Here is a 17,445-nt window from a genome sequence, read left to right as displayed (position 1 = left end):
CGAAGGTCAAGTAGGTTTATCCCTCGTAGTTGGTTCACTCACCACCTGCCGCAGGCCCAGTCTGGCAGCTGTGTCCTTCTGGACTCGGTCAGCTGTGGTGCTACCGAGCCACTCTTGGTGATGGACATTAAAGTCCCCCACCCAGAGTACATTCTGTGCCCTTACTACCCTCAGTGCTTCCTCCAAGTGGTGTTCAACATGGAGGAGGACTGATTCATCAGCTGAGGGAGGGCGGTAGGTGCTAATCAGCAGGAGGTTGCCTTGCCCATGTTTGACCTGATGCCATGAGATTTCATGGGGTCCAGAGTCAATGTTGAGGACTCCCAGGGCCACTCCCTCCTGACTGTATATCACTGTACTGCCACCTCTGGTGGGACAGGAGATACCTAGGGATGGTGATGGAAGAGTCTGGGACGTTGGCTGAAAGGTATGATTCTGTGAGTGTGGCTATGTCAGGCTGTTGCTTGACTAGTCTGTGGGACAGCTCTCCCAATTTTGGCACAAGTCCCCAGATGTTAGTGAGGAGGACTTTGCAGGGTCAACTGGGCTTGGTTTGCCTTTGTCATGTCCAGTGCCTAGCGGTCCATCCGGTTTTATTCTTATTGTGACTTTTTTTAGCGAGAATTTTACAACTGAGTGGCTTGCTAGGCCATTTCAGAGGGCAATTAAGAATCAACCACATTGCTGTGGGTCTGGAGTCACATATAGGCCAGACCGAGTAAGGACGGCAGGTTTCCTTCCATAAAGGGGTTTTTAACAACAATCTGGTAGTTTCATGGCCACCATTACTGATACTAGTATTTTAATTCCAGATTTTTAAAATTTAATTAATTGAATTTTTAATTAATTGAATTTAAATTCCCCAGCTGCCATGGCGGGATTTGAACTCATGACTCTAGATTACTCGTCCAGTAACATAACCACTATGCTACCGTACCCGATATAACTCAACTGCTCACAGCCATAACCATCTGACCCTTTGGTCAAGAGCTTGTCAGCCCACTGGCTCAATAGCTTTATACTGCAATTCAGCTCCACCAGTCCACGGCCACCGTTCCATGTCAGATTTTCCAGTAAACTGCTCATTCACAAGAATCCTTCGCCTGCTGCAGGCTCTGGGAAGCCAGCTGGAAGACTCGGGGATCTCCCCTTGGACTGTGTGGGGTCCGATTCAGCTTCCCATTCAGTCACTGGACGCTCTGGGATGTCTGTTCCGTAATTGACCTGTCGGATAGCGTTAACTTTTGATTTGCTTCAAGGCGGAAAGAAAAATATAAAGAGCAAGGAGCCACAGCTAGCGTCAGGACTGAAAAGTGACTGAATTAATCAAAAACAAAAAATTAGGGAGCGGGGTGGGGGGGGTCAAAATGTGTCCAAAAAAAACGGCGTTCTTGTGTCGTCAGGATATAAATCGTTGAAGCCAACCTTTCAGGAAATTTAAGACCGACGTACAGAGAGGAGCTGCAGTGTGCATTTTGGAATTTAGATGTTCAAAAGCAGCTTCGAACCTCCTGATTGAGGAAATAGATGTTCTGTTAATCGGCTGTGAAAGTCCATCCTCGGCGGAGAAAGGGGCTTCCTCCTTTCGTGTTGGCGCTGAGAAATGTGGAGTGGCCTCTCCTTCTGCCCGGGAGCTGAGCGATGAAGGGGTATGCCTGGGTAGAGTGGACTCTGAGTTTACCCTGCCTCACACCATGGACACTGACGCTGTTGGCGACAGGGCAGCGATATGCTGCCTACCTGAATGTCTGTCTGTCTGTCTGTCCGCAGAGGAGAACTCCCACAAGCTGGCCATCGAGACACTAGAGGAACTTGACTGGTGTTTGGATCAACTGGAAACGCTGCACACGAGGCATTCCGTCAGTGAGATGGCTTCCAACAAGGTAAGCTGATTAGGGTGGGCCTGCTCTGTACAGGGCGCTGGAGGCAATGGGCTTTCTCCAGCCCATGGCGGTGTAATCTTCACCTTCTGATGTCACCGTCCAGCCGCGGCTTGAAATAGATCGCGCGGCAAAGCCAGAGTATCATCCGTGGCAAGTAACGGAGTTGGGCGTTCAAGGAATGAGGGCCGAGGCAACAAACCTTTCAGTAGGTCTGCTCCTTACGGAGAGCTCAGCTCCTCCCCCGGAACACAATGGCCTCAGACAAAGCTTAAGTGGGAAAAGTGTCATTGCACGGTGAAAATGTCATCGCATTAATTGCTGGCGAGGTTAAAATGGTGTGTGGTTGATATCACCCCACCTTCCCCCCGTCCCGTGAAGCGCCTTGGGACGTTTTACTACGTTAAAGGCGCTATATAAATGCAGGTTTTTGTTGATAATCAGGCTGCCTGTTTGGATTGTCCCTCCTTCCTGCGGACTAACTGGCCCTTTCCACTCTGCCCGTGCCTCCTCACTACATCGTAGACTTACAGATGGCTAAGACCGTCATTGCTCGCAAGTCCTCATTGCAACTCATGGGATACTTTTGCCTTGAAGATGCCGGGGGTGAAATCCATCTCGGGCGGCACCGAATGGGCCGCCTGTTTAACAGTCCGTCCAATTAGCTTTCCCGTCGACTTCTATCGTGGGGCCGATTCGCTGCCACCCAAAGAAAGAAAGACATGCATTTATATAGCGCCTTTCACAACCTCAGGACATCCCAAATCGCGTTACAGACAATGAATTACTTTTAAAGTGTAGTCACTGTTGTAATGTAGGGAAACGTGTCAGCCAATTTGCGCACAGCAAGATCCCACAAACAGCAATGAGATAAATGACCAGATGATCTCTTTATTAGTGATGAGAGGGATACATATTGGCCAGGATGAATTTCACTCCCGCTAGCTCTCACTGGGACACTAACCGCTCACCAGTCCCTCCTCCAAGTGCCTATTCTTCTTGCGTACCTCGATAGTGACTGTTGCAGACTATTTGACCGTGGTCGGCATCACAGCCACACTCGCTGCCTTCAGCCAAGATCCAATCAGCGGGCCCATCCTTTTCTGTGAAGGGTGACAGCCTATTGAGTAACGCTGGGGCAGATTTCCATCTTCCCTCCACCCCCCCAACAGGAAGAGACCTTGCCCACTAGGCAGGGGACACCAAGGCCAATCGAAACGGCCCAACTGTGCTAACTCAACACAGACCTTGGACTTGAACCTGGGACCTTCTGGGACTGTACCACTTAGTACTGCACCGGCAGTGCCTTTCCCTGAGCAAAGCCAGTTGCGTGTTATTGCTGATAGAATGAGCCGGCTCCCAGAGATTGTGCTGCTGCCTCTCTCTCCGCTGGCCAATGGGAGCTGGCAGCAGTGAGCCTTGCCTCTTTCTGCTCCGTAGTTTCGGGGAAGCAACTTGCTGTGCGATCATTCACACATGAATAAGCATTGCTCGCTCTCTCGCTCTCTCTCTCTCTCTCTCTCTCTCTCTCTCTCTCCGAAGCAGCCAGCACTCTCAGTAAAGATCCACATCACAGACCGTCTGCTTCCCTGCCATCCAATTTCCCCACTCTGTCAATCCCACTGCGCCTTCTGCTCAGAGCGAGAGAACCATTCCAGCCACAAGCAGCCAACCCTGGAGCTGTGTCTGTGCCTGTATGTTGGGGTTCTTTTATGCAAAAATTATTTCCGATGCCCTTTGACGCTGCGGTCGAGGATACAAGGGTTCTGTGTGGGGACATTTTCGGGCTGTTTTCCTCCTCGTCTCACACTGGTGAAGGAGGGAGCTGTTACAATGCCAGACATGAACTACTTGCTCACTGTATCCTGGGGTTACATTAAGGTAGGTGAGTCAAACCCGCAAACCAAACGGGCAGTAAAGTTCGCAGATTGAAATTCGAGGAAATTTGAATTTATTTGGTGTGCTTATCCAACGCACTGGCATTAAAGTACATTTTATAGTGTGCAAAGAGTGTATATTTTATCATAGTAATTTTAAACAATGCAAATACTCTACAGTGTCAGCTCCTGTAAATGTACAGTACACAGCAGGTAAAAGGGAATGATTCACTCCCACCTGGTACTGTACGGCCTGTGTGTGTCTCGGCGTCAGCTCCTGTAAATGTACGGTACACAGTGGGTAAAGGAGAATGATTCACTCCCATCTAGTACTATGCAACTTGCCTATGTCTCAATGTCAGCTCCTGTACAATTAGAACTGTTCACATCAGGGAATATTAGGTGGGAGGTTTCTGATCAAAAAGAGTGAGAGTAATAACAATCTATTTAAACATATGAAGCAAAGCAAAATGAGCAAGTCTCACTCCAAAGCTGGGTTAGAGTTAGAAAGTGTTTTATACAATGGGAATGAATGGGAAGGGGTTTAGTCCATTGGATTTATATAAATGAGAGTGAATTGGAAGGGATTTGGGTCCACTAAGATTCTATACAAAGGAGTGAATGGGACGAGGTTTGGATGATTGATTGACTGAGTGATTGAGTGATATTGTACTCAATGGGAATGACTGAGAAGGAGTTTTGTCCATTTTGTCCATTTCCTACATTACAACAGTGACTACACTTCAAAAGTACTTAATTGGCTGTAAAGCACTTTGGGACATCCAGAGGTCAGGAAGGTGCTATATAAATGCAAGTCTGTCTTTCATTGGGATTCTATGGAATGGGAGTGAATGGGCAGGGATTTGACCCATTGGTATTCTATATCATGGAAAGACATTTGACAGATTGGGATTGTATACAGTGGAGTGAATGAGAAGAGTTCAAGTCCACTAAGATTCTATACAATTAAGTGAATGGGAAGTAATTAATCGATTGATTGATATTGGGGGTAATTTTAAACCCCAAGAGCGGGTGGGCTGGGGGCAGGTGGGAGTCGCAACCGCAAAATTTTCGGACTTTGCATTCCCAGCGGGAAGCCTGTACATTTCCGCGCCGACGTTAAACCCGGAAATAAAGCCGGGTTGCGGCCGGGACCCAAAAAACAACTATTTTCAACTCCCACCCAACCCACCCTTTCTTGGGGTTTAAAATCACCCCCATTGTATTCAATGGGAATGACTAAGAGATTTGTCCATTGGAGTTCTATAGAATGGGAGTGAACAGGAAGGGATTTGATCGATTGGGATTCTATACAGTGGGAGTGAATGAGAAGGGGTTTGGTCCATTAATATTTTATTCAATGGGAATGACTGGGAAAGAGTTTTGTCTGTTGGGATTCTATGCAATGGCAGTGAGAGGGGATGGATTTGATCCATTGGGATTCTATACAGTTGTGTTTGGGTGATTTGTTTGTCTGGGTTGAAATTGTGCACTTCACTGATAAACACTTCTGTTAAGATATCCAGATATTTGCTTGATTAAAATGTCTGGCCTGTTCCCTCCATTCTCTCTCACGGCTCGGAAGCATTCACACGCTCAGTAACAGCGCTCCAAGTTTGGAAGGTGCCGGAACATTTATTTAACGAGCAACTCTGCTTCTCTCAACAGTTTAAGAGGATGCTGAATCGAGAGTTAACCCACCTGTCAGAAATGAGTCGTTCAGGAAACCAGGTCTCTGAGTTCATATCGAACACATTTTTAGGTGAGTGAAGTACAATGTCCAGTATTTATGTTGTTAGGTGCCAGCCGTGGCTCAGCGGCAGCACCCTCGCCTCTGAGCTAGAAAAGGGCGTGGGCTTAAGCCCCACTCCAGAGACTTGAGCACAAAACCTAGGCTAACAATCCAGCACTGAGGGAGTGCTGCATTGTTGGAGGTGCCGTCTTTCGGATGAGATGTTAAACTGAGGCTCCGTCTGCCCTCTCAGGTGCATGTAAAAGATCCCATGGCCACAATTTGAGGAAGAGCAGGGGAGTTCTCCCTGGTGTCCTGGACAATATTTATCCCTCAATCAACATCACTAAGATTATCTGGTTGTTATCTCATTGCTGTTTATGAGACCTTGCTGTGTGTAAATTGGCTGCCGCATTTCCTACATTACAACAGTGACTACTGTTCAAAAAGTATTTCATTGGCTGTGGAGCACTTAGGGACGTCTGAGGTTGTGCAAGGCGCTATATAAATGCAAGTTCTTCCTTTCTTGTTGTTAATCTTCAGTATGACTCTCCTCAGGCCTAGGTATCTTTCCCAAGCAATATTGGGGTAGATATTTAACATCTGCCAGGGTTACCAACCCTCCAGGATTGTCCTGGAGTCTCCAGGAATTGAAGATTGATCTCCAGGATACTGCTATGAGCAAAACCAGGAGAAAAATCATTGGGCGTTTAAAAAAATTGTTTGTTTTTTCATTTTCTTTGAACACTTTTGTTTATTTGTCACAAAAATATTTGAAAAGGGAGAAAATGGCTGTTTGACCGTGCAGAGTTGGAGGCGGGAGGTCAGGTGATGAAACCTCCAGGAATACATCCAACCAGAATTGGCAACCCCACTTGGTGCGCGGCATAAAACTGGCATTGTAGACCGGCTAGTATAGAAACTGCCCGATTTTCATTCCCACTGAAATCAAGAGAAGCGAAAAATCGGACCGTTTCTGTAACGGGTGGACAATCCCCTACACCAGATTTACACCCAGGCAGCAGTTTGAAATTTTACCCCATTGTCTTCAACTGAACCTAACAACGAACCTGAATGGACAGATACAATCTGTGGAATGGAGTTAATAAGGGAAGGTTACAATGTGCAAGGCAAACATTATGGTTTGAAGGGTGGATAGCCCCGAGGAGGAGTTAGAATGAATAGAGCATTGCTTTGGTCTCACCTGGAACACTCTGGTCACCATCCCACAATGAGGATATCTTGCTGAGATTATTCCAATGCTCTCCTGGCCGGCCTCCCACCTTGCACCCTCCGTAAACTTCAGCTCATCCAAAACTCTGCTGCCCGTGTCCTATCTCGCACCAGGTCCCGTTCACCCATCACCCCCTCTGCTCACTGACCTACATTGACTTCCGGTCTGGGAACGCCTCATTGTTGTTTTCAGATCCCTCCACGGCCTCGCCCCGTCCCGATCTCTGTAACCTCTTCCAGCCCTACGACCCTCTCTGCGCTCCTCCGATTCTGGCCTCTTGCGCATCCTCGATTTTCATCGCTCCACCATTGGCGGCCGTGCCTTCAGCTGCCTACGCCCTAAGCTCTGGAATTCCCTCCCGAAACCTCTCCGCCTCTCTACCTCTCCTCCTTCAAAACACTCCTTAAAACCTACCTCTTTGGTCACCTGCCCTAATATCTCTTCATGCGTCTCGGTGTCAAATTTTGTTTGATTGTGTTCCTGTGAAGCGCCTTAGAACGTATCAATACATTATAGGCACTATATAAATGCCAGTTGTTGTTGTTGTTGCTGCTATAGGCAAAATGCAACAGAGACTAAACTGATAGCGGGAGTCAGGCGCCTGAAATAGGAGGAAACGGGGAAACGCTTACAGTAGAGAGAAAGGAGAAAATATCGAGGGCTGAAATTCTAAGGGGCACGCATAAAACGATCCCTAGTAAATTGTTTGGCATAACCACAAAGCTCAGTAACTAATGGCAGTCAGTCAAGCTCAGAAGATTGAAGGTGATTTATATTTAGTTACTTACACAGAGGGTGGTGGATGTGTAGAACAGGGCGTCAGCAGGGGGTGGATGGCGTGGGTGAATTTAAGAGGGAGCCTGACAGCTTTTGGCAAAAGAAGAGATTGAGGGTCACAAGAGGTCGAGACCGGTTTGGGGTTTGGGCCACGTTTCGTTTTTTTTTCCAGCCCTACACATTCCTGAGCCCCCTGTAAATGAATGAACTGGTCGGGAATGTGTACAGGGATGAAGCACGCCAATGGAAGGCCGGATGATATATATCAGCCACCTTCGCGTCACCTGCTGTGATGGTTCCTTCACACGTCACACGTTTGGCCATCTGTTTCTCTGTGGGGGTCCGAATAACATCATAAACGAAGAAAGCAAAGCTTGAGTGTTGCCCAGGTTTAACAGAGCTGTGAGAGAGTGTTACACATAGTAACACGGATGTGTAAATTTAATAAAACGTGCACTTTCATCATCCTTTCTTATCGTTCTATTTTACATCTAATTACATTGAATCCACAGCCCAAGTGATCTATGCCGGCATTTATGCTCCACACGAGTATAAACTACTATGGTCATTCCTCATTTCAACTTTCTGAGTTGTCTCTCCTAACCTCCAAATACTCCGTCCTACACGTTCTTCCTACTCCCACCAGTGTTCTCACACGGTCTAGTCAAGACTCATCTCTCCATCTCCCATGACCTTGAAACTGTGGACCTCCTCACCTCCCTCAGTCTTCCTTTCCCCTCTACAATTGATAGGCTTTTAAAACCTATAGACAAGAGTGAGGCGGTGCATTTTGGTAGGACGAATTAGGAAAATAAGTGTCTAAACGGGGTAGAGGAGCAGAGGGATCGAGGGGTACACACTCACAAATCAATAAAAGTAGCGACGCAGGTTAATAAGGCCATAAAAAAAGCAAACCAAGCACTGGGGTTCATTTCCAGAGGGATAGAATTGCAAACCGGCAAAGTTATGTTAAACTTATGTAGAACCTTGGTTAGACCACATTTGGAGAACTGTGCACAGTTCTGGTCTCCATATTATAAAAAGGATATAGAGGCATTGGAGAAGGTGCAAAAAAGATTCACAAGGATGATACCAGAACTGAGAGGATATGCTCGTCAGGAAAGGCTAAACAGGCTGGAGTGCTTTTCCCTAGAAAAGAGAAGGCTGAGGGGTGACCTGACAGAGGTCTTTAAGATTATGAAGGGGTTTGATGGGGTAGATGTGGAGAAGATGTTTCCACTTGTGGGGGAGACTAGAACTAGGGGCTGTAATTATGAGATAGTCACTAGTAAACCCAATGGGGAATTCAGGGGAAACTTCTTTACCCAGAGAGTGGTGAGAATGTGGAACTCGCTACCACAAGGAGTAGTTGAGGCAAATAGCATAGATGCATTCAAAGGGGAAGTTGGATAAACACATGAGGGAGAAAGGAATAGAAGGATATGCTGATAGGGTTAGACGAAGTAGGGAGGGAGCTTAAACACCAGCATGGACCTGTTGGGCCGAATGGCCTGTTTCTGTGCTGTAAATTCTATGTACCCCAAGCTTGGTGTCCCCCAGCTACCACTTGTTGATTGATGGTGTCCTGCGCTAAGGGCCTTCACCCAGGTTTTGCAATTTAAAAAAAAATTCCTTTCACGATTTGAGTGTTTGAATGGGGGGAATATTCCCGAGTGGCATGTCGGCACAATGTGGTCGGTGTTCTGTGCATACTTGCCCAGCCTCTGTGCCCGGGGCTAGTTGGGCATGGAGCAGCGTAATGGAGGCCAATGTAGGACAAGTTCCTTTCTGTGGATTGGGCTCGTTTATTGATTCCGAAGGGAGACATTGAAGCCAACCTGGAATTGAAAGTTCAAATTTCAGTTCAATCAGTGTTGACTCCAAGTATTGTTACCTTTACTAAAAAAAAAACTTGCATTGTTGGTTGAGGGAGATTATGTTGGCCAGAACACTGGAAGAAATCCTTGCATTTCTTCGAAAAGTGCCAAGCAACAACAACAACTTGCCTTTAAATAGCACCTTTAAATGTCCCAAGGTGCTTCTCAGGAGCGATTATCAAAGTTTTGACACCGAACCACATATGGAGATATTCGGACAGGTGAACAAAAGCTTGGTCAAAGAGGTAGGTTTTAAGGAGCGTCTTAAAGGAGGAGAGAGAGAGGCAGAGAGGTTTAGGGAGGAAATTCCAGAGCTTAGGGCCCACGCAACTGAAGGCACGGCCGCCAATGGTGGGGTGATGGAAATTGGGGATAAGCAAGAGGCCAGAATTGAAGGACTGGTTCGGGTGGTTTATATATAGAATAACAGATACCCGGGAGTGAGTTACAGGCTGGAATCTAATCGAGGGGTTCAGGGGGTTTATATATAGAATAACAGATACCTGGGAGTGAGTTACAGGCTGGAATCTAATCGAGGGGTTCAGGGGGTTTATATATAGAATAACAGATACCCGGGAGTGAGTTACAGGCTGGAATCTGATCGAGGGGTTCAGGGGGTTTATATATAGAATAACAGATACCCGGGAGTGTGTTACAGGCTGGAATCTGATCGAGGGGTTCAAGGGGTTTATATATAGAATAACAGATACCCGGGAGTGAGTTACAGGCTGGAATCTGATCGAGGGGTTCAAGGGGTTTATATATAGAATAACAGATACCCGGGAGTGAGTTACAGGCTGGAATCTAATCGAGGGGTTCGGCGGGGTTTATATATAGAATAACAGATACCCGGGAGTGAGTTACAGGCTGGGATCTAATCAATGGGTTCAGGGGGTTTATATATAGAATAACCGATACCTGGAAGTGAGTTATAGGTTGGAATCTAATCGAGGGGTTTGGGTAGTTTATATGTAGAATAACGGATACCCGGGAGTGAGTTACAGGCTGGAATCTAATCAAGGGGTTCAGGGGGTTTATATATAGAATAACAGATACTTGGGAGTGAGTTACAGGCTGGAATCTAATCGAGGGGTTCGGGTGGTTTATATATAGAATAACAGATAGCTGGGAGTGAATTACAGGCTGGAATCTAATCGAGGGGTTCGGGTGGTTTATATATAGAATAACAGATACCCGGGAGTGAGTTGCAGGCTGGAATCTAATCGAGGGGTTCAGGGGGTTTATATATAGAATAACCGATACCTGGAAGTGAGTTATAGGTTGGAATCTAATCGAGGGGTTTGGGTAGTTTATATGTAGAATAACGGATACCCGGGAGTGAGTTACAGGCTGGAATCTAATCAAGGGGTTCAGGGGGTTTATATATAGAATAACAGATACTTGGGAGTGAGTTACAGGCTGGAATCTAATCGAGGGGTTCAGGGGGTTTATATACAGAGTTACAGGGGCAGTTCATGCCAGGGCACAGTTTCTTCTCCCTCAGCCTCCTGTACCTCACTGAAGTGGCCATAGTTCATGTGGGCATTAGCGGGCTATCCGACTGTGGAGGCCGTCACATCAAGCCCGATCCCAACATCTCCTCATATGCACTTTCCATCAGAATGGCTGGGCGGACTTGAGGAGCAGGAGCACTGGCTGCAGTTTCCCTTATGCAACACAGGTTGAGGGGGGGGGGGGTTTCTGAGGCTCATTGAGGTGCCCTCTCTGCAGGAGGATTTGAACCTGGAATCCTCGGGGCCCGAGTGACGAGTACTACACAGGGCGATCCCACCTCAGCCACCCAGTTCAGTAGATTAATGCTTGTACCATTGTATTTGAGCCTGTTCTGGAGAGCAGGCAGCTCGAGCAGCGAGAATCTGTCTCCGGTTATTTATTTATCCTTTTCAAATGCCCGTTCTCTTATATCCCAAGACAAACAGCACGAATTGGATTTGCCGCCATCCATCCCGAGAGACAGGGAGAGGAATATGCAGCCGCTGGGACAGATCAGCGGCGTGAAAAATCTGACGCACAGCTCCAGCTTGACCTCCTACATTGATGTTCCACGTTTCGGAGTCAATTCCGACCAAGAATTGGAGCTGGCGAAGGTATAAAAAAACCCAACCTTCTACACATTTTAACTCATCGACGTGGGTGACTTATTTTTGTGCTAAGTGGAGAATTATAAATGGACAGTGGAACATTTAGGTATCAGAGACGTCACCACTCAAGTACAGAGTAAAGCTCCCTCTACACTGTCCCATCAAACACTCCCAGGGCAGGTACAGCAGGGGTTTGATACAGAGTAAAGGTCCCTCTACACTATAGTATAGTAGAGGCGGGTACAATTTTGTCTTTTAAAAAGCATTTGGACAGTTACATGGGTAAGATGGGTATAGAGGGATATGGGCCAAGTGCAGGCAATTGGGACTAGCTTAGTGGTATAAACTGGGCGACATGGACATGTTGGGCCGAAGGGCCTGTTTCCATGTTGTAAACTTCTATGATTCTACACTGTCCCATCAACACTCCCAGGGCAGGTACAGCATGGGTTAGATACAGAGTAAAGCTCCCTCTGCACTGTCCCATCACACAATCCCAGGGCAGGTACAGCACGGGTTAGATACAGAGTAAAGCTCCCTCTACACTGTCCCATCAAACACTCCCAGGTGAAGCACAGGTGCATTTCAGCAGCAGGTTAATACATTGTTGTTCACATAGTGTGACGCTCCTGTTATTGTAAAACAGCTTATCCTCTGACTTGCTATAAACAATACTATTGGAGATTTGCTAGTTTGTAAATATAATGTGTTTACATATATATATATATATATATATATACAGTGCCTGTGGGTAGAATCATAGAATCATAGAAAGGTTACAGCATGGAAGGAGGCCATTCGGCCCATCGAGTCCGTGCTGATAGGCCGAATGGCCAATATAGTGTGTATATTTTGTAGATAGTGTGCATATATAAAAAAAGAACTTGTATTCTTGTAATGGATAGTGGGGTCAGTTACAGGACAAATTGAGATTCTTTCTGTGTTGTTTCTTAATTGTTTACGGCCATAATGTCAAATTGTGCTTAAGGAAACAGAGTCCGCGCTTAGCTGGAGTTTAATTGCTGTTTTGTCGGTGAATTTTGTAGATTGAAAGTCCTGGTTAGTTTTGCGCGGTAGGCCGAAAGTACCCAGTATTGAGTGGCTTTCTTTTTTTTAAGACTGTTTTTCATCAGTTTCACAATGTATGGAGTGTGACATCTGATGTGTGACAGCTGGAGTGTGACACCCACAAATCCTATTGTACCATTTTCAATATATTACGAGCAAATCTTCTGTAGTACTGCTCGCGCTAGAGTACGCTGTTTTATAAGATCAAGAAAATTATATCATGTCAAGGGTAGGTGTGTGCCCCTTTAATTGCTGTTAAGTAAATGCTGAATTCGTATGAGTTCACTTGAGAGGCTGCAGATATTTTGGCTATGGTAATTTATGTCACTGGAGTTTTCCCTTGTTTCTTTAAACTTGTTTTTGAAGTGTGACACGGAAAATTGAGCATGATGCTTGAAGTGCGACAGAGAGGCTATGACAGACAGGGTAGGTGTGACAGATGTATAGGTATTTAGATATGGTGCACAGGAGAACATGGGCTCTCTGTGTAATTACGGTGATCGATTTATTACCCAACTCTCTGTCCTTGGTTTTATGCTCTTCCAGGAATTGGAACGTATCAACGACTGGGGTCTGAATATCTTTAATCTGGGGGAATTTTCCAACCACCGGCCACTAACAGTTGCTGTGTACTCCATCTTTAAGGTAAAAAAAAAAATCTGTTTTAATATATTTTTATTTTTTTTTGTGCTTTTGAGCAATGTTTTGTGTTAACTCTTTGGAGCCTGCTTGCTTGGTTAAAATCCCACGGGTGACAATTCCACTATGTGACAGTGTAGAGTGTGGGCATTGTTAATTGTCTGATTTGTATCAGTTGTGTTCAGGTGGTGGGTATCGATTGGGGGCTCCCTTGTATCCCTTTTATAGGAGAGTTTATCTGGGGTGTGGTGGGTGCAAGAGGAAACTCTGTGAATGAAGGTGTGGATACAACTGAAGACCAGGCTCTGGTGTTCTTTCCTTCACTACATGGCTATCCAGTTTTTAACAGGCATTGGGAAGGGGCAGATGGATCTCACCGGCCCCATCCAGCCTTAAACGTCCTGTTTTTCTGCTACATAAGTGCAGTACGACAACCCAATGCTGGGAATTTTCCCATTTCTCATGGGTCATTGGAAAGGATTCTCAGGCTCAGTGTTTCAGATTGACATCCGATGGAGTCCCAAGTGCTCACAGGGATCCTATATAGGAACATAGGAACAGGAGTAGGCCATTCAGCCCCTCGAACCTGTTCCGCCATTCAATGAGGTCATGCCTGGTCTGTATCCTAACTCCATTTACCCGCCTTGGCTCCATAACCCTTAGTCCCCTTGGCTAGCAAAAATCTATCGATCTCAGATCTAAAATGATTAATTGAGCTAGCATCTACTGCTGTTTGTGGGAGAGAGTTCCACACTTCTGCCCTTTGCACGAAGAAGTGTTTCCTAACTTCTATCCTGAATGGCCTGGCTCTGATTTTAAGGTTATGTCCCCTTGTCCTAGACTCCTCCCACCAGCTGAGAAAGTTTCTCTCTATCTATCCTATTAATTCCTTTCAAAATCCTAAAATCCTCAATCAAATCACCCCTTAACCTTCTATATTCCAGGGAAATACAAGCCTCGTTTATGTAATATCGCCTCATAATTTAACCCTTGGAGCTCTGGTAACATTCTGGTGAACCTGCGCTAGACTCCTTCCACGGCCAATATATCCTTTCTGAGGTGCGGTGCCCGGAACTGTGCACAGTACTCCAGATGTGGTCTATCCAGGGCTTTGTATAGTTGCAGCAAAATATGGTAACAGGAGTGTGGATGTGCCAACTGTCAAGATCATGACACATGGGGGATGCAGTACCAGAAGCCTGTCCATTAGGCCCAGGGTGGCCAAGTCTGATTGGATGTATTCTGGGAGATTTCGTCACATGACCTCCAACTGCCCCGCCCCCTCACGCTCCCGCCATTGGTCACCAGACATGTCCATCCTCGTGATTTACCACTTTCCCTCGGCCAATCGGAAAGCGAACAGGCTCTTCGTTATCTGCTTGGATGATTCTTGACTGTCAGTCAAACAGCCCTTTCCCCCCATTATCTGGTATTTTTATCAAAGAAAGTGGGGAAAAAAACACTTTTTTTTAAGGCCCCTATGATTTTTTCTCCCCGGGTGTTGCTCGCAACAGAGTCCCGGAGATTAATCTTTAATTCCTGGAGACTCCAGGACAGTCTGGGAGTGTTGGAGACCCTAACCAGGCCATCTGTGCAGTTCCAGGAACTGTTATATAACCTGGGCCATTTCTTAGACTATGAGATAAACGGTGGCTGCAGAGTAGGAGTGCACAGCGAAGTCCAACTATAGGCGAGGGTGGAAGACAACACAACTTAGAATCTCAGGATCGCCCAGTTCATCAAAGAGAAATTTTTCGAACAGAAAATTAGGCCCTTTAGGCTCCAACAGCCCTGCTCTCTTTCTCTGATTGATCTCAACCCCATCTTCTCGCCATATCCTTCACCCCATCCCTCCAGAAACGCATCTAGTTGTCTTCTGACCCCATTGACACCGTCCACTTCAATGCCCTTCGCTAGTAGCTAATTCCACAACTCAATTACCCTTCCAGTGGAAAAGGTGGCCCCGTCACATCCCTTCTCACTCCGAACACTTTTGACCTCTGCCCCCTGGTAACACACCCAACAGATTCTCAAATGTTTTCAACTTTTGTTTTGAGCTGGAATAGGCCAGAAAATTACCAACTTGCTGCTGAATTATGTCTCTTTTTAATTAACGCTGGGCCTGCACCCATAAAAAAAAACAGGACTTAGACTGCCCCAAACTCATTCCACAGAGGATCCTTGCAGTGACCAGACAGTGGGGTATGGGCTGGGGTTGGACAGAGTTACCAGAGGTGAAAGGCCAGTGTCTAAACCCACTGTGCCCCCTCAGTCCTCCTGGAATTTCAGATTTAATTCTGGACATTTCACAATTTGCCCAGAAAATTTACAGTGAATCAGGTAAAAATTTTTAAGTGATTAAATAACATGTTACCAAAGGACAACTGCAACTGTTTAATGAACTTCCATTCTTTACTGTCACCTTGAAGGAGCGAAACCTCCTGAAGACGTTTAAGATTCCGGCCCAAACTTTCATCGCATACATGCTGACCCTTGAAGACCACTACCATTCTGACGTGAGTTACCACAACAATTATCATGCCGCAGATGTGACCCAGTCCACTCACGTCTTGCTACTGTCACCGGCATTAGAGGTGAGCGTCAACTGTTTTAGAATTGTTTCTCATCCATGATCTCATTCTCAAGGGGATGAATTTGCTCGCGGCTTCTCCCGCTGCGCAGGTTTCTTTTAAAAAAAATTCCCAGGAGGTGGGCATCGCTGGCAAAGGCCGGTATTTATTGCCCATCCCCTAGTTGCCCCTTGAGAAGGTGGTGGTGGGCCTTCTTCTTGAACCGCTGCAGTCCGTGTGGTGAAGGTTCTCCCACAGTGTGGGTTAGGTAGGGAGTTCCAGGATTTAGACCCAACGACGAGTTTGGCAGAAACTCCGTTCTCGTGCGTGCACTGGGTTACTGTGAAGTTTCGGCACATCAGTAGGAGGTACCCCGGGAAAATCCATTCCCCACCCCAGCTCCCCTTGGAGGTACTTTATTGAGAAACTTGGGTGAAGGACCTAGGCCCACAGTGCAGGGCAGCACCAAGGTTGAAAAAAAATAGAGAGAAGGCAAGATAAATGAGGACCCTAGTGGTTAAGTGATGCCAAGTTCGGGTTTTAACCACGACAACTTGCATTTAACGTAGTAAAACGTCCCAAGGCGCTTCACAGGAAGCGATTATCAGACAAAATTTGGCACCGAACTACATAAGGAGATATTAGGACAGGTGACCAGAAGCTTGGTCAAAGAGATAGATTTTAAGGAGTGACTTCAAATAAAATTGTTGGACTATAACTTGGTGTTGTAAGATTGTTTACATTAAAAGAGGAGAGAGAGGCGGAGAGGTTTAGGGAGGGAATTCCAGAGCTTAGGGCAGCTGAAGGCACAGCCAATGGTGGAGCGAAGGAAATCGGGGATGCGCAAGAGGCCAGAGTTGGAGGAGCGCAGAGATCTCGGAGGGTTGTAGGGTTGGAGGAGGTTACAGAGATAGGGAGGGGTGAGGCCACGGAGGGATTTGAACACATGGATGACAATTTTAAAACTGAGATGTTGTCAGACCGGGAGCCAATGTAGGTCAGCGAGCACAGGGGGTGATGGTGAATGGGACTTGTTGCGAGTTAGAATACGGGCAGCAGAGCTATGGAATCATAGAAAGGCTACAGGTTGGAAGGAGGCCATTTGGCCCATCGAATCTGCACCGGCTCTGTGCAAGAGCAATCCAGCTAGTCCCACTCCGCCTCCCTATCTCCGTAGCCCTGAAAATTTTTTACTTTCATCTACTTATCCAGTTCCCCTTTGAAGGCCATGATTGAATCTGCCTCCACCAACCCCTCGGGCAGTGCATTCCAGATCCTAACCACTTGCTGCGTAAAAAAGTTTTTCCTCATATCACCTTCGGTTCTTTTGCCAATCACCTTAAATCTATGTCCTCTGGTTCTCGACCCTTCCACCAATGGGAACAGTTTCTCTCTATCTACTCTGTCTAGACCCGTCATGATTTTGAACACCTCTATCAAATCTCCTCACAACCGTCTCTGTTCAGAGAACAACCCCAGCTTCTCCAGTCTATCCACGTAACTAAAGTCCCTCATCCCTGGAATCATTCTAGTAAATCTTTTCTGCACCCTCTCTAAGGCCTTCACATCTTTCCTAAAGTGCGGTACCCAGAACTGGACACAATACTCCAGCTGTGGTTGAACCAGTGTTTTATAAAGGTTCACCATGACTTCCTTGCTTTTGTACTCTATGTCAATATTTATAAAGCC

The 17,445-nt window shown here is 46.4% G+C and overlaps 1 protein-coding gene across 7 annotated transcripts in view; it reads left to right on the top strand.

Annotated features, from left to right (window-relative positions):
- The window catches only part of LOC137299633 (3',5'-cyclic-AMP phosphodiesterase 4C-like), a 221,160-nt gene that overhangs the window by 186,994 nt on the left and 16,721 nt on the right, over nucleotides 1–17,445 (top strand). For all 7 annotated transcript variants that reach the window (XM_067968541.1, XM_067968539.1, XM_067968540.1 and 4 more), the window contains 5 exons: nucleotides 1,771–1,883; nucleotides 5,426–5,519; nucleotides 11,310–11,485; nucleotides 13,094–13,192; nucleotides 15,616–15,780. In XM_067968541.1, the coding sequence (XP_067824642.1) occupies nucleotides 1,771–1,883; nucleotides 5,426–5,519; nucleotides 11,310–11,485; nucleotides 13,094–13,192; nucleotides 15,616–15,780 (647 nt within the window). The remainder of the gene's footprint in view (nucleotides 1–1,770; nucleotides 1,884–5,425; nucleotides 5,520–11,309; nucleotides 11,486–13,093; nucleotides 13,193–15,615; nucleotides 15,781–17,445) is intronic.

This window comes from Heptranchias perlo, chromosome 29, assembly GCF_035084215.1.
Source record: "Heptranchias perlo isolate sHepPer1 chromosome 29, sHepPer1.hap1, whole genome shotgun sequence".
NCBI lineage: Eukaryota > Metazoa > Chordata > Chondrichthyes > Hexanchiformes > Hexanchidae > Heptranchias > Heptranchias perlo.
This window is presented reverse-complemented; position numbering and strand designations above follow the sequence as displayed.